Source organism: Bos grunniens, chromosome 1, assembly GCF_055505025.1.
Source record: "Bos grunniens cultivar Pamir isolate PY7600 chromosome 1, Bosgru_T2T1.0, whole genome shotgun sequence".
In the NCBI taxonomy this organism is placed as follows: domain Eukaryota; kingdom Metazoa; phylum Chordata; class Mammalia; order Artiodactyla; family Bovidae; genus Bos; species Bos grunniens.
In genome coordinates this window covers 20,459,005-20,479,542 of record NC_141165.1, presented here as the reverse complement: position 1 = coordinate 20,479,542, position 20,538 = coordinate 20,459,005, and the positions used below count along the sequence as shown (strand labels likewise).

The 20,538-nt window shown below is 36.4% G+C and overlaps 1 protein-coding gene across 2 annotated transcripts in view; it reads right to left on the bottom strand.

Annotated features, from left to right (window-relative positions):
* DNAJC13 (DnaJ heat shock protein family (Hsp40) member C13) overlaps nt 1-20,538 on the bottom strand; it is a 162,744-nt gene that overhangs the window by 50,918 nt on the left and 91,288 nt on the right. For both annotated transcript variants that reach the window (XM_086351611.1, XM_086351531.1), the window contains exons 23-33: nt 19,413-19,516; nt 19,168-19,327; nt 17,863-17,925; nt 16,990-17,091; nt 12,519-12,623; nt 10,175-10,377; nt 9,022-9,106; nt 6,024-6,178; nt 5,306-5,351; nt 3,270-3,424; nt 1,563-1,764 (exon numbers count right to left, since the gene is read on the bottom strand). In XM_086351611.1, the coding sequence (XP_086207737.1) occupies nt 1,563-1,764; nt 3,270-3,424; nt 5,306-5,351; nt 6,024-6,178; nt 9,022-9,106; nt 10,175-10,377; nt 12,519-12,623; nt 16,990-17,091; nt 17,863-17,925; nt 19,168-19,327; nt 19,413-19,516 (1,380 nt within the window). The remainder of the gene's footprint in view (nt 1-1,562; nt 1,765-3,269; nt 3,425-5,305; nt 5,352-6,023; nt 6,179-9,021; nt 9,107-10,174; nt 10,378-12,518; nt 12,624-16,989; nt 17,092-17,862; nt 17,926-19,167; nt 19,328-19,412; nt 19,517-20,538) is intronic.

Below are 20,538 nucleotides of genomic sequence, written 5' to 3'. Positions count from 1 at the left end.
AAAGGTCAGTTTTCATTCCAATCCCAAAGAAGGGCAATGTCAAAGAATGTTCAAACTACCATACAACTGCACTCCTTTCACCTGCTAATAAGGTTATGCTCAAAATTCTTCAAGTGAGGCTTCAGGCAGTATGTGAACTTAGACTTTCCAAATATACAAACTGGGTTTAGGAAAGGCAGAGGAATTTGTTCGATCATGGAGAAACCAAGGGAGTTCCAGAAACACACCTACTTCTGTTTCATTGACTACACTAAAGCCTCTAACTATGTGGATCACAAGAAACTGTGGAAAATTCGTAAGAAATGGGACTACCAGACCACCTTGTCTCCTGAGAAAACTGTACGCAGGTAGAGAAGCAACAGTTAGAACTGGACATGAAACAATAGACTGGTTTAAAATTGGCAAAGGAGTACGTCAAGGTTGTATACTGTCATCCTGCTTACTTGACTTCTATGCAGTGTACATCATGCAAAATGCCAGGCTGGATGAAGCACAAGCTAGAATCAAGACTGCTGGGAGAAGTACCAACAACCTCAAATATGCGGATAATACCACTCTAAAGGCAGAAAGCAAAGAGGGAACTAAAGAGCCTTCTGATGAGGGTGAAAGGGGAGAGTGAAAAAGCTAGCTTGAAACTCAACATTCAAAAAACAAAGACCATGGCATCCAGACCCATCACTTCATGGCAAAAGAAGGGGAAAGAGCAAAAGCAGTGACAGATTTTATTTTCCTGGGCTCCAAAATCACTGTGGACAGTGACCACAGGCATGAGATTAAAAGATGCTTGCTCCTTGGAAGGAAAGCTATGACACATCTAGACAGCATATTTAAAAGCAGAGACATAACTTAGCTGACAAAGGTCCGGACAGTCAAAAATATGGTTTTCCCAACAGTTATGTACAATGTGAGAATTGGACCATGAAGAAGGCTGAGCACCAAAAAACTGATGCTTCTGAATTGTGGTGTTGGAGAAGACTCTTGAGAGCCCTTTGGAGAGCAAGGAGATCAAGCCAGTCAATCCTAAAGGAAATCAACCTTAAATATCCATTGGAAGGACTGATGCTGAAGCTGAAGCTCCAATATAACCTGATGGCAAACAGCTGATGCAATGAAAAAGGACCTGATGCTGGGAACAACTCAGGGCATGAGGAAGTGGGGGCAACAGAGGATGAGATGGTTGGATAGCATTACCAACTCAGTGGATGTGAGTTTTAGCAAACTCCAGGAGGGTGAAGGGAGGGAAGCCTGGTGCGCTGCAAGGCGCCATGGAGTTGAAAAGAGTCAGACACAACTTAGCGATGAAACTTCAACAAATTTTGTTACATGTATGAAATTGAGTTTGTTTTTGTCAGAAAAGATCAAGATGGTAAAGTCCTTTTATGCTCCCTGAAAAAACTGTCTTTCAGTTTAGGATTTACCCAAATACACTCAAATTACAGAGTGCTTAAGTAAAAAGAACTATTTAAGAAATCTATTATCCTTCTTAGAAAGAAGAAATACCCAGAAGCGATTAGAGGTTATTTTTATGATTTAAGAAGGCACAAATTAATCTGCTGACTTACCGGGTCTTTAATTGGCCAATCTGGAAACCGGAGTGTATCACAAAGTTGTTTGAGATAATAAATATTACAAAATAGTTCATTTTCTAGTTGTGGGTAGTTGATAACTGGGATGGGACAATATTGATAAAGTGCTCTTGTGTTACTCTGAAGACGAGGTGTGAAATCAGCAAGATGGGCAGCAATCTTCTCTATCATGAGCCGCCTACAATTAGAAAAGTCTCCAAGCATTATGATGGAATTATTTATTTTAAAAAATATTTACTTACTTGGTTGTACCAGATCTTAATAGAGACATGTGAGACCTAGTTCCCTGACCAGGGATTGAAACTGGGCCCTCTGGATTCGGAGCATGGAGCCTTAACCACAGGAACAACAGGGAAGTCCCTATTTTATTTTGTATTTTAAAGAAAAGTTTACGACAGGAAATCATGCAAGATAATTACATGGATCTTCTTCAGAGTAATTCAGTTATTGACCTAAAATGAGAGCTTAAGAATGTTACTCAGAGTGTTCTAAATTTATTGTGTACAAACACTCTATGGATATAAATTTGTTTGTAGTACTACCTATAGAGAAGACCAAAGAGAAAAAGACTGAGAATACCAACCCTTCTTACTGAAAATTCAGTCATTAGACGGTCAAAAGGTATGGAATCTGCATGCATGAGGGCACAGACATGGAATCAAGTCAGCTCTCTCCCCAAAGAAGCTCACTCTGTGGGCTTTATTTTAGTTAAATTAGCACAACCTAGGATCTGGCCCTCAGCTAAGCAGAAACCGGATCGGCTCAGGATACACAAAGCTACATCCTTTAGATGAGGGACTCATACCAACCAATCTCAGAAGAAAAATATTACACAGAATAATTATAATAAACTTATTCATATTGCTATACATTTGTTCCCAGTGAAAAATATGACAGTCATACAGAATATATTCAAATTGGTGACTAGTACATGTCAAGCCTATAGGTCAAACTATTAGAGAAGCCAAATGATGACCAGCAGGTAGCACTGTGAGTGTGGGCCAGCCAAAAAAAGAGTGGGTAACTGACTCAGAAAATCAACTGCCATCCAGCTAGGAAGACTGAGGGGTTGTCCAGAGAGGCAAACTTGACACTGGAATCATGAACTGCCAAGTCTTTACCAGACACAGCCTGTATGGATACTGATATCTGCTTCTGGGCCTCTCCTTTTTCTTGGTGGAAAATGGACTTTACTATGGCATTCCTCTGGCAACTTCCAGATTACGGTCAATGTGTGCTGGCTAGCACACATTGAAATTAAATTAAATTTCAATTTAATTAAAATGAAATTAATTAAAATGACTCTAGGTATCTCTAGTCCGATCTACTTTTGTGGGCATAGTTTTTAAATGGGACACAGTTCTATTTCCAAATACTCAGAAGAAGTGTCTTAATTTAAGCCCCATATGTCCCTTACATATACATTAATTCATTGCCTGAAAGTCCAGTGGCAATAGGCTCCATACCCTCATGTAAAACTCTACTAAGGTAACAGTAATTTTGTCACATCACGTTAGAACAAGAAAAAAGCTGAGGGCCTTGTGAACAAGTCACTTGATTTGGCACCAATGACTACTGTAGCTTGAGATTAAGCAACTACTAAAAGTAAATCTTTTCACAGAAGTCAAATCAGAAGGCAAAAGGTTGAGAGTCTGTATAAAATACAATCGACTGGTTATTTACCTCATTTCACTGCTCCAGATTGCTTCTGGAGTATCAAATTCTCCTAGAAAGATCTCAGAAAACTTTTCAGGCTCGTAATTTTCTAAGTAACAAACCATTGCTTCTGGTAGAATGTGCCCAAGTATACTTCTCTGAAAAATATCCTGTCCTTTTGTCTTTAAAACAAAACAAAACATAGTTAGAAACACTTTAAAACTTTAGTTATCTTCCAGTTTTCTACTAAATGAATTGGGATTAGAGAACATTTTAAGAAGCTAATTGGAACATACTGCTTTTATGCTTTGGAAATTTGATGGAAAAAAATGGCAAAATGAGAATAGTAAGGTTCCTGGTATGACCTGCCTTGGAATGAGCTCCAAGATGGAACTTGTATCTAGCCCTGCAGCAGCCTTAATTCTCCTCAGGGGTCAGGTACTGCCAACATTATTTAGGGCATTTGGCCTCTGACCATGTGTAATGGTAGTGACCAACAAAAGGAAAACCCAGCAAAGATTTACATCAATTATTCTGTTACACTGCTGGCAGTAGTTCCCAACCTACACTTGCTTCTGTTTTCAAAAATAAGTCTAGAAAAATCAAGATCTTAAAGCCTATCCTCATGACGTGTGGATAAAACTTAGATGGAGAATTTCTATTAAAAGTAATTATAATTAATGGTATTAAGAACTTCATATTCTCTGGTTGGCCAAATGGAGTCAGGGTAATGTTCATACTTTTATCATGGTAAATTTTTAAACTCATTTCTTTACCTAACTTGGGGGGGAACCCCTAAGGACTATAAATACTTTTCTGATTTCCTTCTAGGCAAACTGAGGACATTTTATTCCTCTAGGATCTGACAAAGAAGTGAAAAAAGCCCACATATGATTTTACTACTTAGTGCACAGACAAATTAGATGATGAATATTTTCAGGCTTTTTACTAATAAAAGCCATAAATTCACTGTTAAACTTTTAGGCGAAGAACTGCTGTTCTGTCCTTTAGAATACTATTATTTGGTTCTACATCTAGAGTTCTGTTATAAACAAATAGTGTTTTGCTGTAATTATTCAAAATAGTTAGGTGAAATGATTTTATAATATAAAATTTGAAAAAGATTACATATACATAACTGCACAGAGAAAAGGGGAAAAAAAGAATGACAAAAGTGCTTTATGTTGCATTAATGTGGTAGCATTAGACCCAACTTTTTAAGAAACTTGTTATTCTCATTTTCTATTTGTATAGAGCTATGGAAACCATACTTCCATGGGCATCACTTTAATATTGTTAGATTGTAGATAGATTACTTTCTAGGGTTTTACTGGCTTCTCTATAAAACATGCAGTTTTGGTCTTGTGTCTGTTGTCAAAGTAATGTAACACTCCTTGGTTAGTCTCTTAAACAGAGGTCCAGTTTCGATTTATACCACTCTCAATAAAATCTGAAAATCAATGTTTCATGAAAAGTCTAACAAAATTTCAAACAAGATTCAGTTATTTATTTGCAGTAAACATTTCTGCAAAATGTAGGTCAAAGTTACATTTGTCAAAGCTACCTGGATAAAGTCTCATTTTTTATATTCCTATTATTCCTCCCCAAGTAAAATGGCAAGAATACTTGAGAGCACCTGAAAAAGTAAGTAGCCTCAAAATAAAAACTTAGCACTTCTCCCACACTGGAATCTGAACAAAAAGAATGTGAAAGTCTTACTGAATCTGAGCTGACTATATGAGACTCAGGCATATAATGAATTATTTACTACCACTACTAATTAAATTTTACACAAAGGGAACAAATTATACTCATAGATAGCAAATGTCAGGTTATACTCATATCTATAATTTAAATATTAAGTCTAATAGGCAATATTTATTTGAAAACATTAGCTTAGACTTTCTTTGTGCAAGGTACCACAAGGAAAGCAAAATTTGAATAAAAGAATATCTGCCTTCAAGTGCTTATAAGCCAATAAACATATACAACTTAGGAAACGTTAGTACCAGGACAGGTTCCCCAGTATTAAGTCCCATATTCAGAGGATTAATCTGGCTTACCTCTTCTGACTTGAAGGCCTGTTTGGTATGTGTGTACTTCAAAAATCTAGGGGGAAAAAAAACTACTTATCAGGTACAGGAACTGATTTAGATTTAATAACCTTAATTTTCTAAGACTGGGTTTTTTTTTGAAGTATAGTTGATTTACTATGTTGTGCCAGTCTCTACTGTATGGTGAAATGACTCAGTTATACACATATATTCTTTTTTCATATTATTTTCTATTACAGTTTATCACAGGATATTGAATATAGTTCCCTGTGCTATACAGTAGGACCCTGCTGACTAAGACCAGATCTTTTTTATAAATAAAAGCCATAAAAAAAGGCTCTTAAACTTGTAAATCCATATTCTCAAACTGCTGAATTTTTATTTAAGGCAAGATTTATATGAATTAGAAAAAATTTTTAATGATGGTCATATAATAATTATATAATAAAAACATTACTCAATTTTAAGAAAAAAGCAAAATGTAAAACAATATAAATACATTAAATCTGTATGATTAAAATACTAGATGATGATACAATTTTTATGTTAGATGTGGTAAAATGGTGTGATTCTGAAAAACTTTTCCCCAATCTTCTAATTTTCAAATTTTCAGATATATAAACACCTCTTAAAATGAAAAATATAATAAAGGCAATGGTATGCTCACAAAACATAAATTCAATAAATCTGTCCATGTACAATTCAAATAATTTCAAATAAATTTTACCGAGCAACAGGAAGCACATTGGAACCTGTATACATCATGATGAAGAAAAATACTCCACTTAGATAAAGTCGAGGTAACTGTGGGTTATCTTGCATAATATGGTATAACAAAATAGCAACCTTCTCAACAAGGATAGGGTCAAAGGTCAACAGTAGCTAAAAAAAAGAAATAAAATGTTTTTGTTACTGGGCTATTAAAACTTGCAACATCATCATTCATCTTAGGTTTTATGCATTTCATGTGCTTAAGTTACAGTTTCTCCTAAGTAGAAAGTGGTGGTGATGGTTTAGTCGCTAAACCAGATCTTGAGATCTGTGGACTGTAGCCTGCCAGACTCCTCTGTCCATGGGATTCTCCAGGCAAGAATACTGGAGTGGGTTGCCATTTCCTTCTCCAGGGGATCTTCCCAACACAGGACTTGAACCTGGGTCTCCTGCATTGCAGGCAGATGATTTACCAACTGAGCTAAGAGGGAAGCCAAGCAGTAAGTAGTAAAATAAAAATCAGATTGACTCAGTATGTTTGTCTACCAGCTTCTAAGCAGATTTGAAAAATATTTTATAGATTTAATGCAGAGACAGTAAAATATTAATAGAGAAGTAATCAAGATTTATTCATTAAAAGCCCAACCATGCCTGAAGCTGTTTTGTTTGATTAGAGGGAAAATTGTTTTCTGGGCAGGACTCTTCCTGAATGGACTTCTCTGTTAATGACAAAAGGAAAAAGAAGAGTAGCTACACTTTGGGTTAGTTTCAGGTCAGTTTATTTGAAATGAAGCATTCTGTGAAGACTATTTGGGAACTCAAAGAACTGAGCAGAGCACAGCTTTCAGGGGAACAGCACTAAAAACAATAGTGCAAGTGCAGGTACCAGGCAAGAGGGTAACCAAATACCAGTAAGGGCTGCTACTACCAGACGGTACCAAGAGATGCCATCTCCAGAAATCTGAGCTAGCAATACTGAAGGAACTATCTGGAATCTCTGGAATGCACCTGGACTAATTAAAAAAAAAAAGTGTCAAGTACTGCTATGACTAAACATGTGATAAATTTAGTAAGTTTTATCTTAACAAATGTAACATTTCAATTTGCCATGAACACTTACTTTCGAGGAATCCCCAATTTGGAGTCAAACGCTACCAGTAAAAAAATTACAATAATGAAAATAAGTATTAGCTCAGACTAGGGGTCAAAGTTCTAGATTCAGTATATGAGACTGCATAGCCATATGTCTTCAAGTAATTTACATTTTTCTGTTTTTGGTGTCTTATCTATTCAACAAGGTATTTAGATTATACATAGTAAAATAGTACTAGGATGTATTTTACAAAAGAAAAACTGAGACATAATAACATAGGATTTTTCCTAGAGTTAATGGTGTTAAGATTAGACATCACTCTAACAAAAATATGGCAATTAACAAGCAACAACCTAGAATATCTGAAATAGTGACTATACCATAAAACTTAGGATATTCATTTGCTACATCCTAGACCATTCCAAAAATCCTGAAGCTGTATTAGATGGTAAAACTGGTTATTGCTCTTATAGTCAAATGATGTACAGAAACCTGTACCGAGCAATGTAGATAGATAATGTTCCTGAAAAACACTACAGCTTCCTAACTATGCTTTGCAAGAATAAGGCCTCCCAGAATATAGAAAATTAAGTGAAAACAAAAACAGCTTCTAAGAAACTTTTTTATTTTAACGGTATAAAAAAATACAGGAGGCACAAACTGCTTAAAAGCAGCTAGGTTTATCAATAAATTTCTTCTATCATTCTATTGATACTTGTTCAGATATTACCAAGAACTTTTGGTTAATTAAAATATATCTTCCCCTCAAAACTTCATGGTACGCTGACCACATCTCTTAAAATTTGTTTTTCAGTCAATCCTTCCTGGCCCGAAATTCAACCTTGTTTACATCTACTTCTTTTCTCTCAGTTTGTAAGTATTGGAAAATGTTTGGCAGAGGCAGATGTTTTAGGCACGGTCCTTTATCTACATGAGAGAGGCCAGGATGGAAAACAAACCCTTCTCCTGTACCATGTCACATGTGCAGCTACAGAGACATCTAGGCTAGGGTGGTAGTAGCTGCAAGAAGTAACTGCAGTGCTCTTCAGAAGAGTACACGAACACTGAAAAGCTGGCAAGCTTAAACAACAGAAGTTGGGGAAGATTTTTTTTAAAGTTGATAGGGCCCTGTCACTGTCATATTCCAAGTTTTTTTTCATTACCAGTGACTTTCACAGGCACCTATTATGTATCTGTGAACATAAAATGATACTGAGTAACTCTCCTCTCCCTTCTCACACCAAAGTACAACTGAAAGATACAAACTGCACAAGTTACTGACATATTTTAAAGTCACAAAATGTGTGGTTAATATAAAAAATTAGATCTGACAATAGAATAATCAATAGATAGGGAAAACAATGACCTGAAATCTCAAGGAACTGACTTAGTTGGGGCTCATCTTGAGTTTAGGCAGCTTACTTCCCACAGAGTAGAATAACAATAAGGAATAAATAAAAGATACTTTAGTACATCCAGTATAATTTCAACTCAATACTCTGGATCAGCTGAGATCCATGGAAACATATAACTAAGAAGACTCAAAATGCTGACAAGACTGCTGCATCCATGTCTTGAGATATAATCCAGCACGTCTACATCTGTGGCCTGCTGTATGCTTCCCTAAAACAGTACCCCTAAAAACACCATCATGCACCATACACTTGAGCATGTCACCTTTCTGTTATTATGTTGTTGGGATTTTTAAGAACAGATAATAAAAAAACATCTTGAGAAAATTTTGGAGCCTGGAGGCTTCCCAATTCTAGGTTCTTGGATGTACACCCTTCCACAGTAATTCATGTTTTTTGAAAATGGAACAGACTACAATAAAACAAAGACTGGTGCTCACAATACAGTTAAATAAGGGAAAACGATTCTGAAAATATTATTCCTAGTTTATTACATAAAAGTAACTTACCTGAATAATATGGGGAAGGCAAGCATTGTCTGACAATAATCTTTTCACTCTGGGTAAAGGCCGAATGATGGCATTATCTTGATCCCTAGAAAAATATTTTCTACGGTTAATATTTAATTTAATACCTTTATTAAAATTTGTATGTTCAGAGAATGTGGCATTCTACTAGGCATGAAGCATGTTACCTTATGTTTTTGTTAATGAAGACTAAGCTCTCATACAGCTGGGAACATGATTAGGTATTTTAGTTTAAATCTATTTGACTGCTTAATAGGATTTCATTTCCTTCCATAAGATTTCCTCGAAAAACAGTACCCTAAAACAGCCAGAGGTTCTTATTTACTATTTAACTGATTAAACTTGATGTTGTCCAAAACACTGTCAGTGGATATTACCCCCAAAGGGCATATCAAACCTTTTCACATAAATTTAAACTTTAACTACTCAGTATTTTCCAGATAAGGCCTTAATTTTTATGCTACATTACTTCTGAATACTATGTTTTTAAGCTTGACCTGAATTCATATTTTAGAGAACTGGAATTATGAAAGTCTCAAGTACTATAAGATCAACAACTAATCAGTAAATTCCATGACAAAATATCTTTATTATAGTAACAAAACAAGATGATATATATTCAAGTTTGATAAAAATTGAAAAGTTCTATGCAAGGGTTACGATTATGACTATCACTGGATACCTTCACTAGTCAAGTGCGGCAAGATATGGGCCTAGACTCAGGTTCTTAAACCAGGAGAGACTAACCTGACAGATCAGGAGCAGGCACTAGGCACTCACTATTATGAACTACAGTGTTTATTTCAAAATGTTCCTACCCCAATCACATGAATATGACAACTTGTACTGTTGATAGAGAACAGCTAGTAAACCTCAATTTTTAAAGATTATTTGAAGCTTCCCAGACGAAGTTGCTTTTTAGCTACCCTATCAATAAAATTTGCAGATTATTTCATTATATCATTTCAAGAAGCTCCAAAATTCAAAACAGCATTCCCTCAAAAAGTCACAAATGGAAAACCTTTGCTCTAAGTCACTAGAAAAATACAATGCCTTAGAAAACATCTATAAAAATGAGGAAAACAACATGTTTTAGAGTCCCTGTTAACCATGGAAATATTCAGTTACATTTTACCTGCTTGGAAAATATCCACACATTGTGATCAACATGTTCAATATAAGGGTGGCAAGGTCAGTTTCATTTAGTACAGCCTGTCCACTGGCTAAGAGACACCACTTAAGCTGGGGTATTGCCTGAAGTGGTCGCCATCCATCCATGCCTTGAGCCCAGCATCTGGTTTTTGCATTTAACATTCCTTTGGTCCACAATTCTTGCATCTAAATGAATCAAAGGCATCATTATTACAAGCAGACCAAACAAAATGAAGTTTGCTAATGTTTTCTATTTCACAGAAAATATAAAGCTATGAAATGTATGTGCAAATTCACTATTAGAAAACAACAGATTTTGTTGGCAGGCCTTCAGGCACTCAAATTTGTTTAATATTAGAAAATAACCATTTAGTTGGTTAAACTGCAGAGCATTAGAAACATACGAAATAATAAAAACCATAGGCAGAGTATAAACAAACAAATTACATATAAGCAGAAGGCCTGGTCTTCTATAAAACTATCTTTGACTAAATGCCAACTTAGCCTGGAAGTCAAGACTGGGAGGGCAGGACTTCCCTGCAGGGCAGGTGGCCCAGTGGTAAAGAATCCTCCTGCCAATCCAGGGAACATGGGTTCGATCCCTAGTCCAGGAAAGTTACAAGCCACAGGGTAACTAAGTCCATGTGCCAAAACTACTGAAGCCCACGTGCACTAAAAGCCTGCATATCACAACTATTGAGCCCACGTACTGCAATTACTGGAGCCCACGCACCCGAGAGCCCATGCTCCACAAGAGAAGCCACTACACTGAGAAGCCCATGCACCACAACTAGAGAGTGGCCTGCACTTGCCGCAATGAGAGAAAGCCTGCCATAGAAACAAAGACGCGGTGCAGCAGCAAGAAACAAAAAAAGACAGAGACGGAAGGACCAAACATCACCAGATGTTCAGATGGAAGTTGCTATTGAACTGGATATGCAATTTTCAATGACTTTAAGACTGCATATTAAAACCTACCTGTTCATACCATAAAGAAGCATTACTGTTTAACATAATTATTAAGATAGCTATTGTTATATAAAAGTCATGAAAAATCTGAGCACTACCTCAAAACTTTATAATTTTTATTTTCTTAATAATAATACCTTAATAATGAGGTATACTTGATTTAAAATGTTAATTTCTGCTATACAGCAAAGTACATTCTATTGCACACATATACTTTTCCATTATGGTTCGTCACAGGATCTTGAACATAGTTCCCTGTGCTATACAGTAAGACCTTGCTGTTTATTCATTCTATTATATATATACTAGCTTGCATCTGCTAACTCCAAACTCCCAATCCATCCCTCCCCGACTTTTTTCCCTCCTTGGCAACCACAAGTCTCTGAGTCTGTTTAGGTTTCATGTATAAGTTCATTTGTGTCGTATTTGAGATTCCACATATAAGTGATATACAGTATCTCTTTCTGACGTACTTCACTTAGTGTGATAATCTCTGGTTGCACCCATGTTCCTACAGATGGCATTATTTCATTCTCTGTTGTGGTTGAGTAGTATTCCACTGTATTTAGGTACCATGTGTTGCATGTGTTGTTCTTTATCCACCCATCTGTCAACAGACATTTAGGTTATTTGCACGTCTTGGTTACTGTGAATAGCGATGCTATGAACATACAGGTGCATGTACCTTTTGAATTACAGTTTTGTTTGGACATATGCCCAGGACTGAGACTGCTAGATCATATGGCAACTCTATTTTTAGTTTTTTGAGGAACCTCCATACTGTTTTCTACAGTGGCTGGACCAGTTTACAGTCCCATCAACAGTGTAGGAGGGGTTCCCTTTTCTCCACACCCTCTCCAGCATCTGTTATTTGTAGAGTTTTTAATGATGGTCATTCTGACTGATGTGAGGTGGTATCTCATTGAGTTTTGTTTCTATTTCCCTAATAATTATTAGGGATGCCATGACAACGGCTTTTAAAGTGTTTAATTGCATTCCGAGGATGCATTCCTCTTGAAACAGTTTTATTTATTGATTCATTGCTCATGCCATAGCACAGGGGAACTTAAGTTCCCACACCAAGGATCAAACCTGGGCCCCCTACAGTGGAAGCGTGGAATCCTAATCACTGAACCACTATGGAAGTCCCAACAGCTTTTAAAACTAAGAATTAAAGACATGGCTGTGTGTGTGTGTGTGTCTAGATATGTGAGTCTTTCAAATTGAAATGAAGTCCTTGGAACTGATGATAGCAAATTAAATCGCAGATTTAAAATACTAAACATCTCTATATGTGCTAAACAGGAGGACATCAAAAAGGCTAAGACTTCCATGAAAAGTTTCTCTGAAACACATACCTCATGAAATCCATATGGCCCACTCCTTTCTTTGTCTGCATTGCCAAAGTACCATTCCTTTTCACTCTCTCTCTTCATATCTGGAGCAGCTTCAATCACATTGCTCTAAGTTTTAAAAGGATTTAGTTATTTTTCAAGGCAGAAGTCTAAGGGGACAGATATCATAAAAAGTTAAACAGCACTAATTTCTTGAGTTTATATATCTTTAGAAATCCACCTAAAATTTAAATTACCTGATTTTAACAGTTGAGAATTAGACACCTAACAGTACTAAAATGCTACTTGTTATTATGCATATGAAGTAAACAGTTTCCTAAATTCACTTGGCTAGCTAAGCTAAGTCACTTCAGTCGTGTCCGACTCTGTGCGATCCCATAGATGGCAGCCCGCCAGGCTCCCCCGTCCTTGGGATTCTCCAGGCAAGAACACTGGAGTGGGTTGCCATTTCCTTCTCCAGTGCATGAAAGTGAAAAGTGAAGTCGCTCAGTCATGTCCAACTCCTAGCGACCCCATGGACTGCAGCCTGCCAGGCTCCTCTGTCCATGGGATTTTCCAGGCAAGAGTACTGGAGTGGAGTGCCATTGCCTTCTCCGATTCACTTGGCAATCTAAGCTAAATTCAAAGATATCTATATGCCTGATTAGTAAGTGTTAGTCGCTCCGTAGTGTCTGACAGTTTTCGAACCCATGGACTGTAGCCCACTAGGCTTCTCTGTCCTTGGAATTCTCCAGACAAGAATACTGAAGTGGGTAGCAATTCCCTTCTCCAGAGGATCTTCCTGATCCAGGGATCAAACCTAGGTCTCCTGCTTTGCAGGAAGCTTCTCACCCATCTGAGCCACCAAGGAAGCCCAGTAATAAATTATCAGACACTAAAATTTTAGCAGCAAATACTGCAAATAGCTATATAATCAAACACAAAATACAATGCTTAAAATATTAAAGTTCTTTTGAGGGAAAAATTTACAACAACTGAAAATTTCAATAAACACCTGAGGTCAAATAGTTACACAGGAAGATATTCAGCTTTTTTAAATAGTTACTTTCAACCTACTACCCTCATGACAGATAATTCTTTCAATTTCATATACCACTGTTTATGACAATCTAGGACAAAATTTTTATGTACTTAGTATATTTTATTAAAACATGATTTAAATACCCTGATTACTATCAGCTTTCAGTTAGATTTACATAGAGGTATAGGAAAGTAGTTAAGAACATAGATTCTGGCTTCTAACTCTGGCTCTGTCCATAATTAGGTGATCTTGGACAATATACTTAGCCTCTCTGTAGTTCCTTTATCTCATCTGTAAACTGGGAGGGCTGTTATGGGATTTAGAGATTTATTATATTGTGTATAATAACAGTACCTTAGTTCAGTCCAGTCACTCAGTACTGTCCTACTCTTTGCGACCCCATGAATCGCAGCACGCCAGGCTTCCCTGTATATCACCAACTCATGGAGTTTACCCAAATTCATGTCCATCGAGTCAGTGATGCCATCCAGCCATCTCATCCTCTGTCATCCCCTTCTCCTCCTGCCCTCAATCTTGCCCAGCATCAGGGTCTTTTCCAATGAGTCAACTCTTCGCATGAGGTGGCCAAAGGACTGGAGTTTGAGCTTCAGCATCAGTCCTTCCAATGAACATCCAGGACTGATCTCCTTTAGGATGCACTAGTTGGATCTCCTTGCAGTCCAAGGGACTCTCAAGAGTCTTCTCCAACACCACAGTTCAAAAGCATCTATTCTTCGGTGCTCAGCCTTCTTCACAGTCCAACTCTCACATCCATACATGACCACTGGAAAAACCATAGCCTTGACTAGACAGACCTTTGTTGGCAAAGTAATGTCTCTGCTTTTGAATATGCTATCTAGGTTGGTCATAACTTTCCTTCCAAGGAGTTAGTGTCTTTTAATTTCATGGCTGCAGTCACCATCTGCAGTGATTTTGGAGTCTTTTAATTTCATGGCTGCAGTCACCATCTGCAGTGATTTTGGTCTGGTATTTCCGTACATTTGTAATCCAAGTGTTATAATTACTATTACTTGTACCCAATAATAAAAAATGCTATTTCTGCTTTATTGACTATGCCCAAGCCTTTGACTGTGTAGATCACAATAAACTGGAAAATTCTGAAAGAGACAGGAATACTAGACCACCTGACCTGCCTCTTGAGAAACCTGTATGCAGGTCAGGAAGCAACAGTTAGAACTGGACATGGAACAACAGACTCGTTCCAAATTGGGAAAGGAGTACGTCAAGGCTGTATATTGTCACCCTCTTTATTTAACTTCTACGCAGAGTACATCATGAGAAACGCTGGGCTGAAAGAAGCACAAGCGGGAATCAAGATTTCCCGGAGAAATATCAATAACCTCAGATATGCAGATGACACCACTCTTATGGCAGAAAGTGAAGAGGAACTCAAAAGTCTCTTGATGAAAGTGATAGAGGAGAGTGAAAAAGTTGGCTTAAAGCTCAACATTCAGAAAACTAAGATCATGGCACCCAGTCCTATCACTTCATGGCAAACAGATGGGGAAACAGTGGAAACAGTGGCTGACTTTATTTTGGGGGCTCCAAAATCACTGCAGATGGTGACTGTAGCCATGAAATTAAAAGACACTAACTCCTTGGAAGGAAAGTTATGACCAACCTAGATAGCATATTCAAAAGCAGAGACATTACTTTGCCAACAAAGGTCTGTCTAGTCAAGGCTATGGTTTTTCCAGTGGTCATGTATGGATGTGAGAGTTGGACTGTGAAGAAGGCTGAGCACCGAAGAATTGATGCTTTTGAACTGTGGTGTTGGAGAAGACTCTTGAGAGTCCCTTGGACTGCAAGGAGATCCAACTAGTGCATCCTAAAGGAGATCAGTCCTGGATGTTCTTTGGAAGAACTGATGTTGAAGCGAAACTCCAGTCCTTTGGCCACCTGATGCGAAGAGCTGACTCACTGGAAAAGACCCTGATGCTGGGCAAGATTGAGGGCAGGAGGAGAAGGGGATGACAGAGGATGAGATGACTGGATGGCATCATCGACTCGATGGACATGGGTTTGGGTGGTTGGACTCTGGGAGTTGGTGATGGACAGGGAGGCCTGGCATGCTGCGGTTCATGGGGTCCCAAAGGGTCGGACACGACTGAGGGACTAAACTGAACTGAATACCGAAATAGCACTTTGTACACAATTCTACTCACCTCCTCAAAGATTAAACAAAAATTTAACATTAACACTAAAAATATCACCAATGAGATAAGTATAGATCCTTTCTCTTAAGTTAGGTATTAGAAGAAGTCTTTCGGTTAAATTGTAGTTTTGATGATACAGAGTTCTATTATTTTTCTGCTGACTAATCATCAGACAATGGTACTGAGTAATAGTTACATAATCATAGGTAATTACAACTGCAAGCCATAATGAAAACATGATTAACCTAACAATATAAAATAATTGCATACAATTTGGGGGGGATTCACGCAGAGTGATATGGTAAGTGGCAGTGCATATATGCACATGTTTTCATCTGCTCAGCCAGTCTATGTCTTTTGCTTGGTGCATTTAATCCATTTACATTGAAGGTTAATCATCAATATGTATGATCCTGTTATTTTCTTAGTTGTTTTGGGTTTACTTTCTGTAAGTAGGTTTTTTCCTTCTCTTGTTTCCTGCCTAGAGAAGTTTCTTTAGCATTTGTTGTAAAGCTGAATTCTCTTAACTTTTGGCTTGTCTAGAAATTTTCTGATTCATCAAATCTGAAGGACAGTCTTGCTGGGTAAATATTCCACCCAGCAATGTTGCAGGTTCTTCCTTTTCATCACTTTAAATATATCATGCCATTCCCTTCTGGCCTGAAGAGTTTCTGCTGAGAATGAGCTGATAGCCTGATGGGAGTTCTCTTGCATGTTCTCATTTTTCCCTTGTTGCTTTTAATATTTTACCTTTATCTTTAGTTTTTGTCAGTTTGGTTACTATGTGTCTTGTATGTTCCTCCTTGGGTTTATCCTGCCTGGGACTCTCTGTGCCTCCTGGACTTGGTTAACTACTTCCCTTCCCACGTTAGGGTAAGCATAAGTTGCTCAGTCATATTTGACTCTTCGTGACCCCATGGACTGTAGCCCAGCAGGCGACTCTGTCCACGGAATTCTCATGGCAAGAATACTTGAGTTGCTTGCCATTCCCTTCTCCATGGACTGAACCTAGGTCTCCCATATTGCAAGTGGATTCTTTACCCTCTGAGTCACCAGGGAAGCCCTCATGTTAGGGAAGCTCTCAGCTATTATCTTTTCAAATATTTTCTCGGGTCCTTTTACTCACTCTCTTCTCCTTCTGGGACCCCTATAATGTGAATGCAGGTAGTGGTTTAATGTTGTCCCAGATTCTTTTGATCTGAGGTCATGATTCTTTTGATGCTAAATTCATATTCAAAGAAGGTTAAACTTATGAAATCTAGATAAGCATGCGTACCTGCAGTGGTACCGTAGCTCGGCTTACATGGAGGTGTGCAAGGGTAAGCAAATCCACAAGGATTCTAATTCCATTTGAATCCATCAGGTCCTTAACATTTTTCTGAAACACAGGAACATGTTTACACAATTCAAAATCTTTCTCTCCAACAGATATGACTACCTAAAAGGTTCTCAAAGAAGAGACCCTTTTATGTGGAACATATGGAATATATATGTGGAATATGTGGAATCTCTTTGGAAAAACTAACATATAAATGGTATTACTCAGTATTTTCAGAATTTTGTGTTCAAGGAGTATAAATTTAGATAAAAGTTAAAAAGGCAAAACAATATTACAGAGAGTTCACATAAAGAATTTTTACTTAAATATGTTCTGAGCAAAACAAAAATAAATTAAAGACTGGATGGAATAAACTCTGGTTCTGTAGTTATCCTCCATCTTTCCAATATCTTTTTGTTAATAAATAGATTATTCTATAATTAGAAGTAGAATCTAGTATATTAAAAAAATTTAATTCCTGTTTGTTTTTGTAAGCAAGATAAAACTGATAATTTCTTAGAAGTTAGGAAGAGATTATAATTGAAATTAAATTTTCATAGAACTTATTTTATTTCATTGAAAAACATCTGCATTATTTACTAAAAATGAGAATGAAATTAAGCAAATCAGTGTCAACTAAAAAAAAAAAATGAACATCTGGCAAGAACTTTTCCCTTCAAGAGTTGAGTGCACACAGAGTTTCCTGATCTAAAAAGAGAAAATTAGACAAGAACCATGTCTTGATAATTAATCCACACGGTAATCATTTCTCTTCTTTACATATGTGTGACTTAACTTGGAAACAGCAGCATATTATGCAAAATACTGTACCTTATTAAGGATCAACTTGTTAAGGAAGAGGATCAACCTATCCCGTTCAAGTTTATCTGTACACTATTGAAATAAACAAGAATTTAGTCAGAAGTGAATAAATACAAACACAGATTAAGACATTATCATCACTGGACAAAGCCAACCAACAGCCAAAAAGAAATAACGTCATCCTGCGAACAAAGAATATCAGAGAAGACTGTCAATAACTGCAATTTCTCAATGTCTTACATTTTTTGTAACTTTATAAAACATGTCTAATTTCTCTAGAAAGGCAGATACTTTAAGTCATAAACAGATTAATACATAGCCTTTAAGAATGCACATTAAAAACTGAAATAAATGAAAAAATTGGCCCAAATGATACTCTCAAGTAAAAATTATAAAGAACTGATTAGTGATATTTCACATAAATCACATAATCATGAACACAATAAGAAAAAATTTATCTGCCTAAAACACAAATGCTATGTCACAAGTACTCAGGTTCACTCGAATAAGAGTGAATTAGAATTCAATTGTGAAATCTGGTATAACAGTGAAATAAAGAATTTTCATCTGGTTATTTCCTGGGTCTGTTCTCTGAACTTACTCAGAACCAGTTTTCTATCCCACAAAGTATGGCTGAGAGTTAAGGCAATTATAGCAAGCACCAACGACCATTTTAAAAACTGGTGAAATGATTCTAAGGCTGAAACACTGAAATTTAAATTGTTAAAAGGAATGCAAACACAAAACGAAAGAATAAGATGTATAAACTGTAAGAGGTAAGTAATGCTCAAATTTGAGCTGTATAATGGATGAATACGTCAGTTTGTTCTTGTCTCACCTTGCTCAAATGTTAAACAAACTTTATTAAATTAAAAAAAAAAAAAAAACACTCCTAAACTATGCTAACTCAAGGTTCCCTTTCTAAAAGTTTTACTATTTTTACACTTTGAAGCTTAGTATGCTAGCATCATTTAAGATTCTTCCAAAATGTCCATTTCAAAAGAATATTCAACTCTGAAAGTCACTATTTCTTTTATACACCTGTCCAATTCATCCATACTTAAAGATTGGCAAATAGGTCACTAAAGTTCACAAGTAGCAACTAAAAAAATAAACTGACATGGACAAATGCTAACCCATTAGTTATTTCCCTGTTTTCCTAACTTATATTTAAATAAGTATAATATAAACAACAGAAAAACTCAGGTAGAAAGTTCTGGCAGCAATGTGATCAAATAGTACTTTAGTTCTGAAAATTTAACATATACTCCAGTGACATTATCAAATAGCAGTTTCTTTTACTGACATCCTTACCCTTTCTAACATTCCAATGATATATCTTGTATCTGTAAAAGGTCCTATTTCTTCATGACATCTGCCATAAACAATAGCAAGGGCTTGTAAACATAAACACTTCATGTTTACTTTTGGGGTGAGTAGGAAACGATGATAAAGTTCATTGAAAAATTCATACCTAGATTAAAAAAAAAAAATTCATAATAGAATTAACCATGAGACTAACAGTGAAAACAAATATAACGATATGAAGAGTAGCTTACGATCGCTTAATTGATCCACTGTCTTCATTCTCATCTTCCTCCAATAGTAATCTCAGGTAATAATCTCCTATTTTGATCTCCTCTGCCAAGCACTCATATTTAACCTTTATTAATAAAAGCAAATTACATTATTATAGTTTACAATACAGTTTTGGAAATTTTCACACAATCATTTCTTAAAATTCTTCCTGTTCAGAGCTTTCTTCTTTTCTTGATGAGATAGTCTTTAACAACAAAAAATCATCATTTCTTAAAACGTCTGGTAATTATTATTAATATAACTTAGTTCAGTTAAATGCTGAGAGTCAGAATTCCACACTAGTTTTATGAATGTAAGGCTTTCAAATAAAAACTGTCAGAGGACTATATATTGTCCATGAAGATTTAAGGGAAGAAAACACCAAAATACCATAAAGAGATAATCTGGCTACAACTAAGCAAAAAGTAAATGATTACACACCACACACAGTTTGCCAAACTCATACATGGTACTTGTATGAGTTAGGGCCTTCTTTGATCTCCCAACACATCAACTATATTTTATGACATTTTTTATAGCATCAATTTTTATATAGTATTCATTCTCCATATATCCAGGTTACACATTGGAATTAACATGTGAGGGAGTAGCCTATGATCTGGAACTGGGGTTTGTCTCAAGCGAAGATTTGCGAACAACTATAAAAAGGAATTTCTTGACCAGATAATCAAAATTCTTTTACCAAAGCCTACAACGACTGTTTTCTAAAATTATAAACTATACAGTATAAAATGTATATGTATATCTATTTCATTTTTTCCCATAAATTCCGAGTTTCAATTTGTTCAACCCCATTTATTAAGAACATAAGGTATGCATTATGCACTGTTCTAGTTATTAGGGATGTAGCATTAAACTAACAAACAATTCTGTCCTTACAGGAGTAGCAGATAAAAAAGAAATATATATATGATAGTTGGGTGATAGTATGTACTATGGAATAAAATAAAGCAAGGAGGGAGTGGGAAGACAGAATATGTGTGCCTATGTGTGTGTGTGTTCACATGTTTATGAAGGCTGTAATTTTAAACACAGTGGCCAGAGAAGGCCCACTCAGATGATGACATCTAGCAAATGACTTGAAGG